We start from the raw sequence: 17,819 nt of genomic DNA on the forward strand, positions 1-17,819 counted from the left end.
TGCAAATTTGTTGAATCATTTTTTATACCTGGTTGAGATTGTGCAATGGGCCTTTTAGTCACATTAAGACAGGTCTGACGTTCAACTTTTCCAACGACATTTTTAGCCTTGCATGAATATGAACCCGAATCAGCCACAGATATATTTTTCAAATTCAGGTCATGGAATATTAGCCACGAACCATCTCTATAGACCACTTTCATAAATGGCTGCCGGATTAATATTCTTTTGTTTAAATTTAAATTAGCCTTTCTGGCCTCGCTCTCCAGTACAAAATACAAGAGAATACATTATCTCAAGCGAGGTCAGAAAGGCTAATTTAAATTTAAACAAAAGAATATTAATCCGGCAGCCATTTTTGAAAGTGGTAAATTGGACGTTGTCTTCTGATGACTGTCAAATAAAGTACGATTTATTAAAGTGCTTGGTTGCTTGTACTATTGATGAAATACCAACGTAATTTGGTCTTATTATCCTTAGACAGGGCAACGCAGCGTAGCTGCAAATCGGTTCCAGCATACTGAATAGATTCTTCCTGTTTCCGAATATGTAAATAGAGAAGAGGACTTCCAATTTTCTCTATAAAAGAGACAGAAATGAGTAAATGTCTGATAAACGGAAACAAACACTCAAGGAGAGACCTTGGTGTCATCAAAAGCTTTGCTCCAACCAGGGTTGGCCTGTAAGGAACTGAATCGTTTAAAAGTAAATCTATATTTATCTTTTCGACTGAATTTTCAACTAATCTTTAAGCCGCTTTCCTTAGCATAGAGTTTAGTCACTCAGAGGGGGCTAATGCACGACTTGAGCGTGCTTGCTATGAATTTAGAAACCAGTTTAAAGGAACAGTCTACTGGTAGTCACTGTCATTGAGTTTCATAAAATCCGGTCAAATCTTGCAAACTTGCGACTGCAAAAAGGTTCAAGATTGATCTAAATTCAAGGATATTTATTAGTTGTTGTTCTGGTATGGATCTATTTCCAACACTTGGATTCTGCGATTTTACGTCTCCGGGTTTCCGACATGTAGTACAAGCTTGAAAGGATGAAGGTAAATTACAAACACTCGGTTTTTCATGGTCAGATGAACATGGGAGTTTTATTAACAAAAAAAAATTGAGTAAAAATTTTGAAAGGAAACATTGAGAGTGGATTGGGATGTTTTTTATTTTTGTGGAAGTGGGACGATGTTCGTCATGCCGACTTTGAGCCATGTGGTACATTCGTTAACAATGCGGCGGACGCTTTCTTTCTAAAACACAGGAAGAATGGCGGCAACTGAATCTTTCCCACCCTTTAACAACTCACCGAAGTAGATGAAAGGTGTGACAAGTTAAAATTATTTTCCTTGAATAACCTTTCCTTTGGTTCCTTTTTTTAAAGTAAGTCAGAGTAAGTTTACAGATTTAATGATTATTGATGATTATTATTATCTTCCTCCCTGTCTCTTTTTCCTTTCCCATTCAATACCGGAACAATTAAATTTCAAATGTTAAATTTTACATTTTCTGTGAAATTCATTAAAAAACTCTTACCTTCAACAATCAGCCTGACTGTACAGTTTACTCTTCCATGACCAATAGAAGTCATGCAAACAAACGTTCCACTATCCGATTTCACAACGTTCGTTATTTGCAAATAACTCGGAGCTTTCACTGAAGTATCGAACGGAGGGCAGATGAATCTTTCTACCGTAGTTATACCAAGTATAATTTTGAGCATTCTTCACGTGGCAGATCAGCTTCACTTCATCTTGTCCCACTGGTTTAACTACCCTTGAAGGAGACGGCTGCCTCAACTGACATATATATAGATATATATATATATATATATATATATATATAAGTCAAAGAATTTAAGAGGACGCATCCATTCTCTGTTACTCTGAGCGCTCGTCAGACAGAAATTTCTGTCGAACGAGCGCGTAGGCGCGAAACTCAGAATCACAGAGAATCGACGCGTCCTTTTTAATTCTTTAACTTATGCATACTTAGCTCTCCTACCACAGCAGTGAGCACTTTATGCCAAGGTAGACTCCACCCTCACATTTATAAATATATGTATATATATATTTTTGTCTCGGGATTGAATTTGAGTTGTTTTCATCAGCTATTTATCGCAAGGATTCTTTAAGGTGGCTGAATACAGTTTTCCTGAGTTCTGATCGGCCATATTCAGAGCGCGTACTTTAAACCCTCCCCTTTTACATCCATTTGACCAATGGATTAAAGTTTGAAATGGTTGGCGTGCCGTGGCAATCGTCGTTAACATCCTAATGTTACGGGACAGCCCATTAACGGTCTTAAACAATTCTCAATCTACTACCTCCAGCCGTTTTAAAATTGATACCCACTCATTCAGTTGTTGATTTATCAGCTGCGAAATGATACTGTTAACGAAAAGAGCTCCGAATTCACTTCTATGTAACAATTTATATTTGACTCGTGAGGCGCACTTGTAGTAAGTTTCAACAAGCAAAATTTGAAACCAATTCTCTGTATCGGTGATAATAACACAGTTACCATAGTTACGCAATAAATCGCGCCGAAAGTCAATACCCATTTTCGGAGTACATTTAGCCTCTTTTCACGGCAAAGCGAGTCCTGGTGCTCATCCTTTCATATCATAAATTAAATTCTTTTTCACAGAAATGGTTGAGCAAAAGGCCTCGTTTTGGAAAACAGGTTAGAGGTAATTCGGAAATGGCCTATTGTTTTAGTATTTCATCGGTGTTTATATGATATGGCCGCTTGTATTTTTCAGCACTCAAAGAGAAATTTCGTATCTCTAACTGGCCATGTAATTTCTCTATTTCTTTCCTACCGATTTGTTCAACAATGATGTTAGCATGTTCGACTGCGACACCAACAGCATTTCCCACAATGCAAGTGTATTTTCCCTCGTCCTTCTTTGTGACATTTACCAAAGTCATCTTCCCACGGTGGAAATCAAATTTTTTGCCGTTACTTGCAGACACAATTACATGTTGGTCTGTTTCGTCTTTATTCACGATTTCGTACTGTGGACTTTCTGTTAGCCAGACCTATAGAACGCACGGGAAACCACCTTAGCTACTGGAAATGAATCACTTAATGCTTTGCACGTTAAGCTGGCATTTTCTCCTCTATTAACAGTGACATTTTCCATGGGTAGAACCACTGGTTCAGCACTAGCTCGTTCTAAAAAAGTTACAAAGAGAATACTGTCAATGTAATGCAAAAGCATCCATCGTTTCGTTACTTGCAATGTTAATTTCAAGTTGGTTTTTTTAAAAGGGGTTTACATTGACCACAAGAGTTTGAAGATTCTTTTTCTGAGATAAAGAAAACCTTAAGTACCTTTCAGAGTCTGTATTAGCCAGGAAAGTTTGAAGGATTTTTTCTGCTTACCATGAACATCTCATTCTAGGTATGATTAATCCAATCCGAACGAGTTGCTCACATTACACGTGTCTGACCCAGTATCGGAGGGAACCAACTCCTTCAGACTCAACAAGATTGTCCATTGACTCAAATAGAGTTTTCTGCCACCTTCCTTTCCTTAAACAATTTTCCGTCTTTGGACCATTCTACTGTAGGACGACGGTTTCCATTGGCAGAACAATCCAGCTTTACAGAGTTGCCAACGGGTACCGCAAGAAGGTTGCGTCTCATCTTGTATTGCGGCACTGCACACTATTGGAGCAGCTGTGAAGCACAGATCAGCCACAGCACTTGAGTAATGTTTTTGTCGACAGCTGCTCCTTATCTGGTCCTTACTAAGACATTTTAGGTTACAGCCACAGATGAAGTCTCAACATTATTTTACCCTAAGTGTTCTACAGTAGTGGTTCAGTACGGTGATGCTTCACGCAATATATCAAAACCAGTGGACCGCTACATGGAGAGAGATTTTCAAATACTTGCATTGAAGAAAGAGCGTTTGTATTCTTTTCTTTTAATCTTCTAGCTTGATTAAGGTATTTAAAAATAAGAAAATAAATTAAAAAAGAAGAAGAAGAAAAGATTCACTTTAAGATTCGCTGCTCGATGACGAATATCATCATGCAGCTAATCATTTGTCATAGTTGCTGTTGCATTTTCGATGAGTTCTAGGAGGATGAGGTCAATCCAGTTCTTAAAAGCTAATGGCTTTTTCTTGGTAAATGAAAGGCTGTCAGAAATTTTTTCGATTTTATCCATACACTAATCTTTGGAAATACCACACTTTAAGAGGGGATCGAGATTTCAGATGGGGAGGCTTACCAACAAGAGTAATTCCGGGGACAGGACTTCCTCTACTTTCCTCTTGGTATCAAACAATGTAACTTAGTTGAACTTATTCTACGAGCTGGAACCAGCTCACTTCTTAAATGAAATTAATTTATTTGGTCTTCGTTAGATTATTAATATCTGAGAATCGTATCTCCACGAGTTCCTTTTGGGCCAATTGGTAAACAGTGATAATTTTTGGTTTTTTTTTTTTGTTTTGTTTTCCTCTCAGCCTTCTCTATAGAAGTAGGTAATGGGCTCTTCCGTTTCCTTTTTTTGTCTTTTTTTTTTCTGTGAATAAGTCGGAATATCTTGGTCGCACCGTCTATTAAAGGTCTAATTGAGAGTTTCGGATCCAAACTCTCACCACCCCTGCCTCTTTAGAGAATTCTAAACTCTGTTTCGATGTTGTTTTCTGTAAAGTTTAGGCTGGATGCGATCTACAGTATAGAACTAACGGGTGCATTAAGAAGGTCGCGCCTCAGCTTGTTTTGCGACACTGTGAATATTGGAGCAGCTATGAAGCACAGAACAGTCACAACATTTGAGTAATGATTTTGGGTTAGGGTTAAGGTTCCTGCAAATGTGGGTTTTGCTACTTTCTCACTTTTACAATCTACCCAGGGACGAAGCCACTTAAGCTATCGTTATTGAATTTTACCATCAGTTTTGTGAGAAGTTGTTGAGAAACAAACGGACAGTTTGTCGCTCCGTATTTTTAACCGCCCAGCAATGTATTACCGTGGCATATTTCGTGCGTTCTCTCTTCCAAGTCTTTTTTTTTAATCCCACGTCGGAGATGGAGATGACACTAGTTTCTCGATTCTTGATGCGTGTGCGCGAGTTATGAGCCGGGAGGATGACCACGCATTTTCCTTCAGTCAGCCAGCTGCCGGTTTAAAATAAGTTTTTTTGCGGGATCTAATTCGAGGGGTTTTTTCAAAGCTATTAATCTTCAGCATTTAGACAAAAAGGAAAGGTGGCCTAGTGCTTTAAAATATTCACACTACAACGTCCAGTTATATTTTCAAAGATGCAAGTTGCTGTGCAAAAAAACCCCAAAAAATAATTCTGAAGTCTGCGAAACAAATGTATCACGTTGCAACATCGTGTGAAAATTACCCTAAGAAAGGAGGAAAGCATTAAACGTTTAACGAGGTGGCCAGAAAAAGTAACCGTGTAAATCTATCGACTTTATAAATCTTTGACATACATTTCATAGAATTTTACATACCTCTGACTAAGAGCTGCAATGTATAGGGATTTTTTCCGCAGCCGCTCACCCCGACACAGGTGTAAAAGCCAGAGTCCTCTTTCTTCGCCCGTTTTATCTTTAGGTATCTGTAGGGTTTTAACCTCATACGTTGATGAACTGATGGAGTAAGCGTCTGATTGTCTTTGAGCCAGTAATACCCTGGTTTTGGGATCTGACCTGTGGATCTGATCTGGCAAATGAGTTTCACATCTTTCCTGCTGTCCATGCACTTTGATGACCCTTGCTCTGTTTTTACTCTTATTACGGATGTAAGGGACTGATGAAGGAGCGGTATTTCTGTAAATTCCAGTTCTCCAGTGATGAGACATTGAAAAGTCCTTTTCAATTCCTATAGTTCGCTTAAAACTTAATGCGCCTTGATCTTTATTTTGGGTACTCTATCAATCTTTGAATAGCAGTGGTTTAACCAATGAGAGTGTGCAGAGGCTAAGCAGTATTTTTAATAATAGCTATCGAGGAGTCGATGATAAGTGACGAACTTATTTCACCCGCTGTAACCTGCTCACTTTTCACATGGCTTTACTGATCAAATAAATTTGCAAAGGTTCCCAACTTCACATTCCTGAAATACCTAACAAAGGGACCGGTCACCATTATTCGCGGGGGATGGGGGTCGAGGAACTTTAGTAGTGTCACTGATCTCCCTGAGGCTTTGTTGCATTTTAATCAGCCCTTCACAATGGCACTCAAATTTCTATCCTCACCCCTTTTTGCACTTTTAGCGACGATTTATATCTCCTCCGTCCCCCCTGAAAAACATCCAAAAAGATCCGTCCAAAATCCTCTAAATCCCCTTCTTCCTTCGCTTCCCAGGCGATATATAGAATGACTGTTCCCAGGAGGAAATAACTGTTCCATTTTTTCTTCCTGCACCCTGACAGAACTCAGTTTTTTGGGGCAGTTGGTAAATGTGTTGCTTGTTTTTCTCTCAGTCGTTCTGTAGGTAATCTCCTGTTTATTGTTTTTTGTTTTTTTTGGTGAATAAAGCGGAAAAACTTACTGTCCGATTGGAATAGATGAAAATTTGCTGGTGGTCCAGCGAAGCTGTCGCGATCTTCAGCATGAGGTGAAAGGAAAAGGGTGGGAGCGTGCTGTTTTCATTACCTCCCACCACCCTTTAAAGACTTATAGACATTGTTTCGCTTTAATGTTGTTTAAATTTCTGTTTAGTTTAGGATGTGAATCGGCAGGACTTGATTAACGAAATATCTATCACTGAGAAAAGTCCGGTCTCATCTATGGAGTACCCAAATCAACAATTTGTGAATGTGATTTCATTCGCCCATATCCGGTTTCTCCCAGTTGTAACTAGGAGTCCTTTATCGTGGACATCCCCAGACATCTAAGTCATATAATAAAATAGGAACGAGGAGGCAATACAAAATTCTGTTGGCGATACTGAGCGGTAACCATGTTGATAACTATAAATCGACGAGTTGCCAAAATTAGACTTCTGTGTTTTTCCCTTTTCAGTTTATCATCGCAATCTGCAAGACTTTCGAACTTCTCGGTAGAGATGATTGTTAACAATCTCAACAATTTCATCATGTTTGGGAAATGTCTACAATGCAGCCAGTTTCATCGGTGCAGCTTGAATAGGAAGAGCTAAAGTGACCCCACATGGCGGTCTTCAGATTTTTAACTAGAATTTATAGCTTGAATTCCTACAAATGCGGCAGAGATGAAATTTTGGGCAGTCGTTTCATATTTTTATGATATAATGGCTCTGTTGCCAAGCAAGATAGGTGAATTTTTTCTTGACGGGCTACCTAAGAGGACAAGATAGACTTGTGTGGTTTAAGATTATCAACGTCCAACAATACAAAATCAATCCATGAGGTCCATGCGAAATCGCCAAACACATTCAGGTACTAGGTTGTAGCGTTATTTGTTTATTCACTTTTTATTCTTTACCTCATTTAAAGCTGTGGAGCATCATCTTTTTCAGGAAAATCAAAATATATAAAAATCAACTGCGTGACGATGTCTTAGACGAAACTAGTTTTATAAATCGCTCAGTTAAAAACTAGCGTGTTGAATGTAAACTTGAATTAGGATTCTCCTGAATAGAACCATGTTTAGAAATATTTTCTTGTCTTTGATGAGCAAAGCTTGCTAGCTACTAAACACTAAATAACCTATTGCTTAAGTCTCTGCCTCAAAAGAAAATGGTTGTTGCAAGTTTCGTTGGCGAAGCTATCATGATGTAAAGGAAATGTTAAAGGACAGAGAGCTGGAATAACTTTTTATCTCAATCCACGTAAAGTCTCTTTAGGTCTGGCACTATTACGTACTCATTCGGCTGAGCTACGTACGTCGTTCGAAGTGATGCGATGTTGTGTCGCCTTGGCATCATTGTGGACGAACTTGCTCGAGATTTCTTTACGTGCCAATAACAGACACCGAAAGCTATGATCAACAGAACGACCACGCCCACTGACACTGCGATTACAGCTTCCGGGTACCGAATTCTATCAGTCCAACCTCTTGACGTCTGTACAACTGCTTCATTTTCAGAGCTGACGGATGTTGGGCTAACAGTAAAATCTACAAAATAATAAAGAAGTCTGAATACTTGAAGCTTCGATGGGGCCTTCCTAATACAGGCTGAATGCTGTTGCACACAATGCTACTACATACTATATACTGAGCTACGAAGCCACGAGTTGAACCTGACCACAAATAGAAAAAGTGAAATAAATGCTAGCTTGATTTAAGGATGATACGACTACAAAAGAGGAATGTACATGTATATCCACAGATTATTAGTAATTAAAGTCATTGTAAGAAAAAAGGGTAAAAATCTGGTTTTGACCGAGATTGAGCCTTAGCCCGTTCTTACTAAATGCGACATGAGTGCTACACCCTAAAAAATTCTTTGAAGCAGACGTTGTGTGCTATTACAGGGAAATAAAACGATAATTCCGTTTGATACTAAAGTAACTCCCTCATGCCAAAACTAAGCTCCTGTTTAGTTAGAAGAATACTAACAAAAAGGCTTCTTGATCCATGTCTAGTATCACCATTAAGTGTTTTATCTGCTTGGCAAGGTGGAAAGAATAATGAAAGTAAGAGATTCACAAATACAAGACACATCCAACGAAAATATGGTGATCCTTATTTGCAGCAGCCATCAGTCAAAATTATGACGAGCGCGCCTTTCTTAAACTTAGTCAGAACGTTATGCATTAAGTGGTGTGTACCTGCTTAACAAATGGCACACCTAAGGGACAAGTTATTATATATCGCTTGGAGGGGCGGAGGACTATGGGTGCGAATTACATGATTTTGAGAAGGAACGGAGGTACAACAGTCGTCGCCATCATAGTGTAAAGGGGGACCACACAAAATATTAATTGAATTGCTAATTAACTCTATATCGTGGGGGGGGGGGGGAGGGAAGAAAAAAATCAAGTAAACTTTAGCGTGACACAACCAAAATCCTCCAGTTGCCCTCTCCATTTATTTCTAAGGTAGAAGAATTAGTTATGACGTTAAATAAATGAATCATATCTGTTTTTCACGGTTACGCTTACCATCTGTGGTGCTTTCAGTTTTCTGAAGCTCAGTTGGTTTTGCTTCATCTGCATGAATAAAAAAAAATGTCGAGTTGTGCTCTGATGGGTACAATCTTCAGCAAATGATCATCTACCATAAAGCAGTTACTTTTTCGGTCTGCATGTGTTTGATTTGTTAACTCCCAAGTGGCACTATACAGAATCACGACAAATGGATGTAACTGAGTGCTGTAAACCAATGCAAAGTAATCTGAACGGCCACAGGCCACTTCGTGGCGTTAGCTTTTCAGTCAACCAAACTCAGCACGTAGTCAAGCAAACATCGACCCTTCGTGACTCCCGAAGCAGAGGAGACTCAAGAAAAGAAAGCTGTTTTGCAGGGATTCATGGACGAGGAATTACACCAAATAGAGTTACATATACTTTCCATGTTGCCGTGCGTCTGTTCAGTAATAGATCACAGATGACGTCAAAATATGCTAGGCAAAACAACTGCTATGGGCTCATCGCAGGAAGCTCATAAGACTGATAATAGCAAAATCTATGATAACAAAAATCATTAAGAATTGGTAATCTAATTATGGTTCACCCACCGATGTTTTGGACGATGATGTATGCATGTTCGACTACGTAACCAACAACATTTCCCACAAGGCAAGAGTACTTTCCTTCTTCCTTCTTTGTGACATTCAGCAAAGTCAACTTCACACCGTGGAATTCAAACTTTTTGTTGTTACTTGGTGGCACAATTACATGTTGGTCTGTTACGTCTTCATTCAAGATTTCGTAGTGTAGACTTTCGATAGAATCGTCTACTGAACTGTTAACCGAACCGTTGGTAAGCATGGGAAACCACCTTAACCACTGGAAATGAGGCATGGAATCACTTAATGCTTTGCACGTTAAGCTGGCATTTTCTCCTCTATTAACAGTGACATTTTCCATCGGTAGAACCACTGGTTCAGCACGAGCTCGTTCTTAAAAAATTACAAAGAGAACACTGTCAATGTAATGCATCCATCGTTTCGTTACTTGCAATGTTAATTTCAATTTGGCTTTTTAGAAGGGATTAACATTGGTTTTTGTGCCTACCATGTACGTCCACTTTGTAGGTATGATTAATCCACCCGTATAAGTTGCTCACATTACACATGTATGACCCAGTGTCAGACGGAACCAAGTCCGTCAGACTCAACAAGGTTGTCCATTGACTCACATAGAGTTTGCTGCCACCTTTCCTTTCCTTAAACAATTTTTCGTCTTTGTACCATTCTACTGTAGGACGAGGGTTTCCATTGGCAGAACAATCCAGCATTACGGAATTGCCAACGGGTGCCGCAAGAAGGTTGCGCCTCATCTTGTATTGCGGCACCGTGAATTTTGGAGCAGCTGTGATCTTTTCTTTTAATCTTCTAGCTAGATTAAGGTATTTTAAAACCAAAAAAACAAAAGAAGAGCAAAGGATTCGCTTTAGGATTCGCTTTAGGATTCGCTGTTCGATGATTAGTCATACTTGCTGTTGCATTTTCATTGAGGTCTAAGAAGATGGAGTCAATCCAGTCATTTAAAGCTATGGCTTTTTCTTGGCAAATGATAGGCTATTAGAAAGGTTTTCGATTTAATCCATACAGTACTCTTTGGAAATATATACCACACAGGAGATCGAGATTTCACAGGGGAAGGCTTACCAACAAGAGTAATTTAGGTCACAGAACTTCCTTTCATTTCCTCTTAGTACCAAACAATAAAATTTAGTTGAACTTATTTCACGAGCTGGAACCAGCTCACTTCCTAAATGAAATTGTTTCACTTGCTCTTCGTTAGATTATACATCACTAAGAAGTGTATTTTCACAAGTTCCTGGCTTGGTTGTCCTGGTATTCCTCTCGGCCAACAAGTTGATTTTTTGGGTCAGTTGGTAAACAACAATAAATTCTTTGTTTTATTTTCCTCTCAACCTTCTCGATAGAAGTAGGTAATCGGCTCTTCCGTTTCTTTTATTGTCTTGTTTTGTGAATAAGTCGGAATATCTTGGTCAGACCGTTTTATTGAGGGTCTAATCGGGAGTTTGGGATCTAACCTCATACCAACCCATGTAAAGTTTAGGTCGGATGCGATCCACAGTATAGAACTTAATAATACGTGTAACATGCGTGGTAGCGTTTTTACTATTAATTTATTTCTAGTTTAGTTTATAAGCTTTGTGTTTGTACGTGTGCGCTGGGTGAACTGCACTGAAGGAAGGAAGGAGGGGTTGGAGGGGGGGAGGGGGGAAGGGAGGGTAATCCGACCATCCATCCCCGTCCTTGAAATGCCTCTCCTGATTCATCTCTAAAATCCACACTAATCGAAATTTATCGCGATATTACCGCTGGGAAGAGGTACCGCTAATCCTACTAAAATTACTAATTAATTTGTTTTGACTAACTGCTAGCTCTTTAGGCAAGCAAAGGCGGAAACAAATACTGGGAAACCGATGGAAATGCTATTAGCTTTTTCTCGTGTAATCGCCTAAAATTACCATGGGACAGAAAATGAAGTAACCGTTACGATTTAAGGCTCTGACGCATCTTAGCTGACTGCACCACTTTCTATCACCAATACTAGCATTTTTTTACACTGACTACAGGTTACATTTCAGAACATAAGTTGTGAAGTTAACATACTTCCATAAACAACGGTAATCTGCATTGTATGATTTTTTTTTCCGTAGTCGTTTACTGCAATACAGGTAGCTATCAACTAAATCTTTGACAATTCATGTAAAAAAATAACTTATGAAGTTGTGAAGTTTACATACCTCCGACAAAGAGCTGCATTGTATAACGATTTTTGCCGCAGTCGTTCACAACAACACAGGTGTAAAAGCCGGCGTCCTCTTTCTTCACCCGTCTTATCTTTAGGTATCTGTAGGGTCTTAAACGCATTCCTTGATGATCTGATGGAGTAAGCGTCTGATTGTCTTTGAGCCAGTAATACCCTGGTTCTGGGATCTGAACGGTGGATCTGATCTGGCACATCAGTTTTACATCTCTCTCGCTGTTCACTTTTATGACCCTTGCTTTGTTTCCACTCTTTTCACGGATGTAAGGCACTGAAGAATGTGAGATATTTCAGTAAATTCCAGTTCTCCAATGATAAGATATTTAAAAGTCCTTTTAAATTCCTATAGTTCGTTTACATTTAAGTGCCTCTTAATCTTTATTTTGGGTACTGGATCAATCTTTGAATAACACTGGTTTAGCCCATGAGCGCGTGTAAGGAGGATGAGCAATATTTATAACAATAGCTATCGAATAGTCGATGGTATATGACTTGCACTTTTCACCAGCTGTAACCAGCTTACTATCCTCGACATCACTAAATAAATTTGCAAAGGTTCCCAGCTTGATATCCCTGGAATGCCTAACGTGGGGACCGGTCAATATTATTCGCGGGAGAGGGGGGTCGAGGAATTTTAGTTGTGTCACTAATTCCCCCATCCCCCCAAGGCTCTGTTGTGTTTTAATGATCCATTCCAGTGGCAGTCAGATTTCCATTCTCCCCCTTTTTACACTTTTAGCGACGATTTATATCTCCTCCGTTCCCCCTGAAAAGCCACCCAAAAAGATCCCTCCAAAATCCTCAGTCTGAATCCCCTTGTTCCTTCGCCTCCCAGGCGATAAATATAATGACCGGTCCCAGGAGAAAATAATGGTTCCATTTTTTCTTCCTGCTCCATGACAGAACTCAGGTGTTTGGGGCAATTGGTAAATGTGTTGCTTTTTCTCCTCTTAGTCGTTCAGTGGGTAATCGATCGGCTCTCGTGTTTTTTTGTTTTTTGGTGAATAAGGCGGAAAAACTTGCTGTCCGGTTTAAATAGATGAAATTTATTGATTGTCCAGCGGAGCTGTCGGGATGTTCAACATGACGAGGAAGGAAAAGGGCCCACGTGGGGGTGGAAGCGTGCTGTTTTCATTACCTTCCACCACCCTTTTAAGATTTACAAACATTGTTTCGCACTAATGTTGTTTAAAGTTCTGTTTAGCTTAGGATGTGAACCCAGACCTTGATCAACGAAATATCTATCACTGATAAATGTCTAGTTGCATCTATGGCGCAACATCAAGAAATTGCCGGTTTACCCAAAGCAACAATTTGCAAATGTGATTTCATTCGTCCACATCCGGTTTCCCAATTTCATCATGTTTGGGAAAATGTCCACAATGCATTCAGTTTCATCGGTGCAGCTTGAATAGGAAGAGTTAAAGTGACCCCACATGGCGCGTCTTCAGATTTTTAACTAGAATTTATTGCTTGAATTCCTACAAATGCCGCAGAGATGAAATTTTGGGCAGTCATTTTATATTTTTGTGATATAATGGTTCTGTTGGCAAGCAAGTTAAGTGAATTTTTTTTTTAGACGGGCTACCTAAGAGGCCATGATAGAGTTATGTATTTTGACATGACAACGTCCAACAATACAGAATCAATCGAACTCTCAAGGTTTTGTTTCACCTTAGTGTATTTACATGATCGTGTTCCATGAAATAACTATGGTTTAATAGATGGCGTTTAAAATCAGGAGAAATTTTAATGAGGTTCCCGTAACAACACGTAACAACATAAACCGCTTATTCCTGATTCACACCAACCTGAACATGCTTCCGTGTGATGATTATCCAGAGAGCCCAAGAAGGCAACAAGAATCGTTTTGAACAGAAGCGAAGTGAGCAACATGGCGATGAAATGATAACCTCCCTTGGCTGATTCCACTCCGGCGAATTGCTTCAGTTGTACCCTCTTCTAGAGCCCGTTAAGACCGCTAAGGAAAAAGAGATCATTGACCGTCGAAGATTTTAGAAAACCAAGCTACTGATAGAGCAGAATTTGGGGCAAGATTACAAAGAAAGAAAATTCTATTTGCTTACCTGTTGTTCATGGAGAAACAAATAACTTTGCGCCGGATGCTACAGCAGCCAGCGGAAGTGACAACTTCCGTTGGATTCAGACTTTGGCTGATGACCAAGACCCTAAGGGCAAACATAATGTCAGTACTTCAAGGTTAATTGCAGATTATGCACATATCTATACCATATGCAAGTTTACATCAAAGTCAAAACTTTGCAGACAGTCAGTTGTGGACAAGGTCCCGACAACTCTCTCCTATTTATAATATTCACGATATATCTCGAAGAGAAAAAGCAAATTAGCAAACGTAATTCCTAACTTGTGGCGTAATAGGCTAATCCACCTGTCTGTAAAGTCTTGGGGTTTTGAACAAAAGACTATTTTGGTGCAAGCAAAATATTTGATATTTGTATCTTCTCTCAATGATGAATATTACATCTCAAAAGATGGAATTTAAAATGCACATCTGTGACCTGTTTCTCTGAACATACGGAGAACGTTCTTTTTGACAAATACACAGGCTGTGACACAACTTCCTTTTGATCATGAGAAGGGTTTGCCAGAGTTACGAAACCAAGATGACAGATTTGTTTTCTCGCACAAAGCAAAGCTTCCTGCTCAATATTCATCGACCAGAGTCGGGTATTGTGCATGTTATCAATATATCTGTAACAAAAGACAACACTGAACACGAGGCGGAAGTCTTAAAATACCTACATGCATATCTGCGTGTACTCAGTAGCAAAAAATCCTTATACTGTTTTCACAAATGGTAGAAGGCACGTGAAAATAATTTGAAAAGCAAATCGAAAAATGTCTGTTACACAATGTTTTCAGGTAGTTGCTTAGAGCTAAAGTGCAAAAAAACAAAAAACAAAAAAAAAAATTGCAAGCCAGCGTGTACACTTGCGCCTTGACAGTAAATTGTGACTGGCCCATAACTTCCAAAAGAGCGCCCAATTAACAGGTAAAATTTACACTAATTTCAATTTTTTATCCAGTCTGTAGACCTGCAAGAACACTCCAGACTTACCAATAGTAGAGGTACTTGTTTTGGAAATGGTTTTTTCGAAAGAAAGGAAAGAATTTGACGCGAAGAAGAAGTCTTAGTCCGTATAGCAGTAACACTTATCCATAGTCTTTTTATTCGATCTGCATATTGTACATCAATATTCTTCAATTAGAATTTGATCAAGTGCCAAATAAATGAAAGGGAAAAAAAAAAAAGCCAAATAAAAGCGTTTAAGAGTAAAACAAACTAGAACCGAGCATTCGGTTCTTGAAAAATTAAAGCACAGTGACTTAACTCAACTCTATTGGGGCAAAATTACAGAATACATAAGCTAACAGTTTAACACCTTATCTAGTAAATATTCTTAGATAATTATAGCATTATTGCATTATTGTCTTAGATGACTTACGTTATTTGCCAAATCATTAAGAAGCTGTCCGCGTAAGAACCGACCACTCGAATTTCGGCCGATCACAGAATTCCCTCAAAGTTTTACTGTGAGATATTCGATCTATTCTATCGGCAAAAGTTGTACTTATTTGGTTCCTAATGCTATATTTTATCAAATTTTTGGCAACGAGATGTGAGGATGGTCAAAAACAAAGAAAATTGTTTATTTCAGCGTTAATTTTCAGCGTTTCGCTGGAGCCTCTAAAAACTTACGCATTTGTTCAAATAGCATAAATCGGATATGTGGTATTATTTTACATCTCTTCTGTCGGTTAATCAAAATATGTAAATTTTGACCAAAATATAAGAATTACGCTATTTAATTTCGAAAATACCACACAAACAGCGCTTTTCAAATTTTGGTAAGCGTGCTGTTGTTCGAGGACGCTTTTCTCAATAGTATAACGGAATCTGGAGTCCTAACCACTATCTGTGTTTAGTATTAGGGCTGGTGTACCGAAAACAACAAAAACATTTTTGGCAACTACTCTTTTCGAGCTACAGGAGCTCGATGAACTTTACTAATTTTCGACGATCAAAGAGTATATGACTTAATTTATGCCTATATTTGTAGTTACCCGTTTCTCGCTCAAAATCAGGCAGTGCTTCTTTTCAAAACTAGCACGGTTCAATTAAGCTGAGGATGTCTGGCAATAAATTCATCCAAACTTGCCCCAAATTTAGCAATTACGAAGGTACAAATGAACAGCTTCTGTGTGACATTACGTTTGAACTGTACATGTCTCAAGCGGGCTAAAACATGTTGACGAAATTCCATTGAGTTAATCGTGACTGCTGTCTTATGCTGTAAAAAACTAAAATTGCGCGTGCTGTCACTTACGGACTTAGAAACGCTCATTCAAAATATGTCATGATGAAGAGAACTTCGTGTCTTACCAGAGCTTGAGAACATCTCCACGAGAATGGGTTGATGCAGTCATGTGTCGTGCTCTTACTAATTGAAAACTGCCGGATAATGTCACGAATGTCAAGATTGATACTTTTCCTATTTTCACGCTAATTTATCCCAGCATTTACCTCATTATGAACCAAAAAGTAATTATTTTGAAGACATAATTATGATAGGGGTATCGAATGGTCCCATTCAATTTACAAGTGCTCGCAAAATCTGGCCTTTGCTCGAATTGCTCGCAGAAATTACACAGGTGCTCGGTTGCTCGTGCTCGCAAAATTTTTCCCGCTGCTCGCATGCTCGCATTCTCGCTAACAAGTGCTCGATTGCTCGAAATTTCGTTAATCCGGCTTTGTAGTTATTTTTTATTCATATATAAACGATAAATCAGTTATGATATGGTTAAAACAAAGATGTTGAAACATCCCTACCTCCGGCTTCAGTCTTTCTTCAACAGTTCAGCCTGTAACTGTTTTGGAATCGCTGCATTTATTATCGGAAAAACGCACGAAGCTCCATGACAAGCATTTCGCTTATTGATTTATTCTTTATCATATTTCACTGTCGCAGGCTTTCTGCTTGAGAGGGGTACAGTTTAGCAGTTCAAATATGTGATCGTTCATCTATTCACTTGTTTCTTAGGTTATTAATAAGTACCCAGAATATTTCATTTCTGTTAATACTGGTTTTTCCTTGTCTCTCAGTAGATTCGCTTTCATTGTTTGAAGCTTGCCTTCCAATTGTTGTTTTAGTTTGACCAGTTTCCCGGGTATTTTACCCAATGACTTAAGAGCAAATGTGCCCAAAAAACGAACATTTTCAAAATATAGTGGCAACAGCCAAAAATTCGATTCGGCTCATATTCTCAAGTTAGGTTGGCCTAAGAGTAAAACAAACCGCAGCATTCTTCGTTTGGCTGAATATCGATTTATTTTCGAGAAAATCGATAACAACTGAGTTCCGCCAAAATATGGCTTTTCAGGCTCAAAATTTCAGACGAATCTCGGAGCGTCGCGTCACAAAATGAAAGAACCTGGATTGATAAAAAGTACCAAATCGTGAAAATCAGCATCAAAACATATGTTGATTGCAATTTGAGCAATTTTTGACCATTTATTTACACAATCTAATTGAATTTATCCGACCTACTTCCAACTAGATTAAAAATAGGTCAAAAGTAGCCGGGGATTTAACTATGTGCTATACAAAATAATTAACTGGAAATCTAGGTTTCGGAAGGCAGAAGATAGTTCTTTTGGATCTCCAAAGGATTTTTCGGGGAAATGATTCGTGGTGATTTAATCAAATTTTAAAGTTGGATAAAATGCGCCGATTCGACCGTGTCGTCAATTAGTCGAAAATGTAAACATACATAGGCAAACTCGATTTTTTTGCAGTTTACGTCCAATCTACTGCTTATATAACATAGTATATATGCTCTTACCTTCCATGTTTCTTAGGATTGCAGTCCTGAAATTGTTGCACCTCCCTCACAATAGCGATATTACTT

The 17,819-nt window shown here is 38.8% G+C and overlaps 1 protein-coding gene across 3 annotated transcripts; it reads right to left on the bottom strand.

Annotated features, from left to right (window-relative positions):
- Positions 1-7,398: 7,398 nt before the first annotated feature.
- Positions 7,399-16,434, bottom strand: LOC111343133 (fibroblast growth factor receptor-like 1). 3 transcript variants are annotated; one of them, XM_088749812.1, is made up of 8 exons: positions 16,294-16,434; positions 13,955-14,056; positions 13,679-13,848; positions 11,845-12,138; positions 10,137-10,460; positions 9,638-10,021; positions 9,063-9,110; positions 7,399-8,073 (listed from the first exon to the last, which is right to left on the bottom strand). In XM_088749812.1, exons 3-8 carry the CDS (start codon positions 13,761-13,763, stop codon positions 7,778-7,780), a joined length of 1,431 nt encoding a protein of 476 aa, XP_088605938.1. In that variant the 5' UTR covers positions 13,764-13,848; positions 13,955-14,056; positions 16,294-16,434; the 3' UTR covers positions 7,399-7,777. The 3 variants fall into 3 exon arrangements, with proteins under 3 accessions (XP_088605938.1, XP_088605942.1, XP_088605946.1); XM_088749816.1 differs by lacking the exon at positions 16,294-16,434 and adding an exon at positions 14,968-14,985; XM_088749820.1 differs by lacking the exons at positions 13,955-14,056; positions 16,294-16,434 and having other exon boundaries at positions 13,679-13,923.
- Positions 16,435-17,819: the final 1,385 nt, after the last annotated feature.

The sequence above is a fragment of the Stylophora pistillata genome, chromosome 1 (genome assembly GCF_964205215.1).
Source record: "Stylophora pistillata chromosome 1, jaStyPist1.2, whole genome shotgun sequence".
NCBI lineage: Eukaryota > Metazoa > Cnidaria > Anthozoa > Scleractinia > Pocilloporidae > Stylophora > Stylophora pistillata.

Coding starts and splice junctions, on each gene's coding strand:
- LOC111343133 (XM_088749812.1), bottom strand. CDS start 13,763: ATGTTGCTCACTTCGCTTCTGTTCAAAACGATTCTTGTTGCCTTCTTG. Junction 10,461..11,844: donor AATGCAGCTCTTTGTCGGAG/GTATGTAAACTT, acceptor ACCTTAATCTAG/CTAGAAGATTAAAAGAAAAG. Junction 10,022..10,136: donor CTACAAAGTGGACGTACATG/GTAGGCACAAAA, acceptor TAATTTTTTAAG/AACGAGCTCGTGCTGAACCA.